Source organism: Paramacrobiotus metropolitanus, unplaced genomic scaffold, assembly GCF_019649055.1.
Source record: "Paramacrobiotus metropolitanus isolate TYO unplaced genomic scaffold, Prichtersi_v1.0 Parri_scaffold0000402, whole genome shotgun sequence".
NCBI classification, from domain to species: Eukaryota; Metazoa; Tardigrada; class Eutardigrada; order Parachela; family Macrobiotidae; genus Paramacrobiotus; species Paramacrobiotus metropolitanus.
Genome location: NW_026570622.1, coordinates 5,310 through 9,450, shown reverse-complemented (window position 1 = coordinate 9,450; position 4,141 = coordinate 5,310). Strand labels below are relative to the sequence as shown.

At 43.7% G+C, this 4,141-nt stretch overlaps 1 protein-coding gene across 1 annotated transcript; it reads left to right on the top strand.

Annotated features, from left to right (window-relative positions):
* The first annotated feature begins 349 nt into the window (after positions 1 to 349).
* LOC129602331 (uncharacterized) lies at positions 350 to 1,682 on the top strand. The gene is made up of 2 exons (XM_055501330.1): positions 350 to 941; positions 1,023 to 1,682. Exons 1-2 carry the CDS (start codon positions 603 to 605, stop codon positions 1,578 to 1,580), a joined length of 897 nt encoding a protein of 298 aa, XP_055357305.1. The 5' UTR covers positions 350 to 602; the 3' UTR covers positions 1,581 to 1,682.
* The last annotated feature ends 2,459 nt before the right edge of the window (positions 1,683 to 4,141 follow it).

Sequence of the window (4,141 nt, the reverse complement as noted above, 5' to 3'; positions counted from 1 at the left end):
AAAAGCAAACTCGATAGTCATTCAAGACGGCTAATTAGCTATCCCGATGTACTGAAGATAATTGGATATACAGTAACATTTTCGCGCTCTTTTTTTCCATGTGCGTTGTGAAGATGCATAAAGTACATGTACGCAGTTGTTTATCAACAGGCTTACTTAGCGTAAGTTCGGTCATTCACTTATCGCGGCAGTGACAGTTGGTATGTTATCGCATTATTGGATAGTTTTTTACGCGTCATTTGTTGTTACTCACTGCCACTTGGCTTTTTGTAAGTCTGACTTGCGGTAAGTCAACAGAAATGAATCTCTATAATAACTATATTGTTCAGTCAATCCGTTTCCTTTTAACTGTACACGATCTGAATCCGGCAGCTGTTGATAAGTTGCAAACATTGAGCAACAAGTTTTTGCGTAAGTGGCTTCGCCTCCCTCAGTGCGCTAACACTGATTCCTTGTTTCTACCGCAGGGTGCTAATTTCAAATCTATCAAAACCATCTATTACCAAGCTAGAGGTGGTCTTATTGTTGATTGTCTAATCTCTAGTACTGACCCAGTAGTTCAGTGTGCCGCCGAGGAGGCGATACAATCGCCGTCTAACCCCATGCACCAGTTTGCCCCCGTTATTCAGGCTGAGGCTGATAGCGCCCGTGCTGCTATTGTGGCAGGCGATGGCAGCACCGCTGCCTGTAACAAAGCTCGTGCCACTGCCAAAGACAATGTGTCTTCCCATGTTCACTCCATCATCACACTGGAGCGAGAACAACACGTGGCCAGTCTTGTACAACAAGGTGCATGGCTGCGTGTTGCTAATGAGGAAGACGCCGACAGTTACTGGTCTTCCCTGAAATTCGACCTACCACGGAGCACATGTTCTTTTCTCACCCGAGCTCGACTAAATGTCGCTCCATCTTTTACCAATCTCCACAAATGGGGCAAACTGGTAACTCCTAATTGTCCATTATGCGATAATGCTGCTGGCACACTTGGTCATATACTTAATGGTTGTCCAGTCTCATTACAGTCTGCGCGCTTTACATGGAGGCACAACAGTGTCGTCAAAGCACTGGCTGACGGATTAACTGCTGCAATCAAGGACACCGACAAGCACACCGAAGTCCTGTGTGATCTAGCGCCTGATTCCTATTCTTCGCATGTTGACACTATTCCTTCTGACATTCTCACAACTAACGTTTTCCCTGATATTACTGTAATTAATAGGTCACTGAAACGTATCGATATTGTTGAAATAACAGTACCTTTTGAATCGGTAGAAAGTTTTCGCAACGCTGAGTCTAGGAAAAGTACGCGATACGCCAGTCTGCAGAACGATCTTGCAGGACTAGGTTGGACTGTAAAGCAACATCATATTGCTGTGGGATCTTTGGGAATGATTCCCAAAAGTACCAGTCATAGTTTGACCTGCTTGTTGAAGCAAATATCTGGTTGTAATTCTAACACTTCCTCCTTAATTTGTAAGAAAATGGCTAAAATTGCTCTTTGTTGTAGTTATGCTGTCTTCAATAGGCGCTCGGATAAACTGTGGCTTCCACCTGGCCCAACTAAACTTTTCAGTGTCTAACTGGCGCTTATTACGTAATATAATTATTAAAAAGTCATAACTTTTGAAAATTTCGGTTTTTTCCAAAACTTTACTGAAGGCATATTTTTAATATTGAATGAAAGTCTGATGGGTAAATCTGAAAAATTTCAACGTTTTTATAACTTTCCAACAAATTTCCACGTTTTGGTTTCTGCTTCCCAATATCAATTCTCTCATAGCTGCACTATAGGGGTTGCGAAAGCTAAGCTATATCCACTGACTGTCGAGTCTGATGCGAGTTTAACACTCACTATGATCTCAATTTCGCCGGCTAGCTCTCTCTGCGCCGTATCTCTCTCGTCTTCACGCTGACTCGTTTCAAGCTCATACTTCACTTTTCCTTCTCCCATCAAGTGCGCACAGTTTTTGCGGTCAGCAATCGCAATCCACCGAAAGCGACGTGCCTGCCCTTCGCCAAGCGAGTGCATGAGTATACATGTTTAGTAATTATGTTCGTTTTTTTATGCGGTTGGTGTGTTGCATTGTAGCTTGCCATACATCCTGCATAATTTATATTGTGATCGTCCTTTCCTTACTCTTAACCACTATAATCTCTGCTTTAATTTTTTTTTTCTAGGAAAATACCAAAAAAAAGATTCATGTGTAAAGTAGAGGAGAGCAAGCGGTCTTTTACCTTATTGCAGTTTCGTTGCACAAGTTTTGTTTACAAAACTTTTCAAAAGAATAGGTTATGCCTTTTCCCTAATTTGTATTAGGGGTTTTTTGCCGCATAACAGCAAATGGAACTCAATAAAGGGTGTTATATATATACTTAGCTTGCTACAGCTTGCACCGTCTAATTAACGGTGCTCTAATTGCACCGTATAACTGCATCGTCTAACATTGTTCTAATCTCTTGCTCCGTTTCTTGAACGCCCTTGTCATTAAATATGCCTTGAGTTACCTTGTTGCGTTCGAACGATTGGGATGAACCAGCGTCTGTAGCCGGCAGAAAGGTGGACGGGTGGATGGTGGATGTTCAATGAAATCGCATCCACCAATCTGCCGACCTTCGGCAGATTGGTGGATGAGCCACCTCTTCTGCCGGATCGTATCCACCTTTCTGCCGAAGGTCGGCAAGTGGACGAGCCATCTTTCTGCCGGAGCACATCCACCTTTTCTAAGGCATCCACCTTTCTGTAGACAATCGATCGGCGTCGATTGATGTGACAAGGAAGCCATTGAGTGCATTCAGGCCCATTGTAAGATCAGTCAATGCATGCGTACACTGCTCCGGCAGAAAGGTGGATGCGATCACCCAGATGTTCCTATCACTCTTTCTAAACATAACCTGCACCTTTAATAAGTATCATGTCACAAGTACAAACTTAGTACTAGAAAACATTAATCTCATAACAGAAACACTTCCTCAATGCTATCCTGATCGGGAATTGTACCCATTACACAAATCGCATTCCCCCGTTGTATCTGGATAGAGAGCCGCTGTCTAAAAAACTTTCTAAACATGTCATCCTACTCGTTTTGGTTCTCCGGAGAGATTTGTTTTTATTTTCGAAATTTAGTTTAAACCTACAGCTAGGCGAGGAGAGAGGAAAAAATGTGGTCTTCACTTTTTCATCTGCGGAGACAGCGAGCTGATTGACGAGGAGTACGGTGCTCCTCGCCTAGCTCTAGGTTTAAACTAAATTTCGAAAATAAAAACAAATCTCTCCGGAGAACCAAAACGAGTAGGATGACATGTTTAGAAAGAGTGATAGGAACATCTGGGTGATCGCATCCACCTTTCTGCCGGAGCAGTGTACGCATGCACTGACTGATCTTACAATGGGCCTGAATGCACTCAATGGCTTCCTTGTCACATCAATCGACGCCGATCGATTGGTTCGGCAGAAAGGTGGATGCCTTAGAAAAAGGTGGATGTGCTCCGGCAGAAAGGTGGATGGCTCGTCCACCAATTTGCCGACCTTCGGCAGAAAGGTGGATACGATCCGGCAGAAAGGTGGACGGCTCATCCACCAATCTGCCGAAGGTCGGCAGATTGGTGGATGCGATTTCATTGAACATCCACCATCCACCCGTCCACCTTTCTGCCGGCTACAAGCGTCATCCCAATCGGAGCCACCTGTGTAATTGTGTCAGATCAGTAAGAGCGTCTTCGGCCAGCATCGTTGCCAGCCGTGCCATTTTTCATCCTAGCAGCCGACAGATCGTGGTAAGGTACATTTTAACCTACCCACTGCTCTAGAACAGCAGCCAGATAGGCTGTTGGTACAGTATATTTTCGGTTTTATCAACTTCTTCTATCTTCGTTTTTTAAGAAAATTTATCTAGTCCAAAAAATAAAAGTTACGGAAATGAATAAACAGAAACTTTATTAAGCGCAGTGATCTGAAGCTTGCAGCGGGCAACTGGGGAAGCGCGCTTCCACTGCTGCACACACAAACTTCAGCAGTTTGCAACTTTTCGCTGTCGTTGTCACGCCAGAGGACGCGAAAATTACGAAATCGAGGTACCTAACCCTTATCACAAAAATGATTAAGCTTTTTTTGTGAAATAAGTAGCAGGACCAAAAGCCTGTA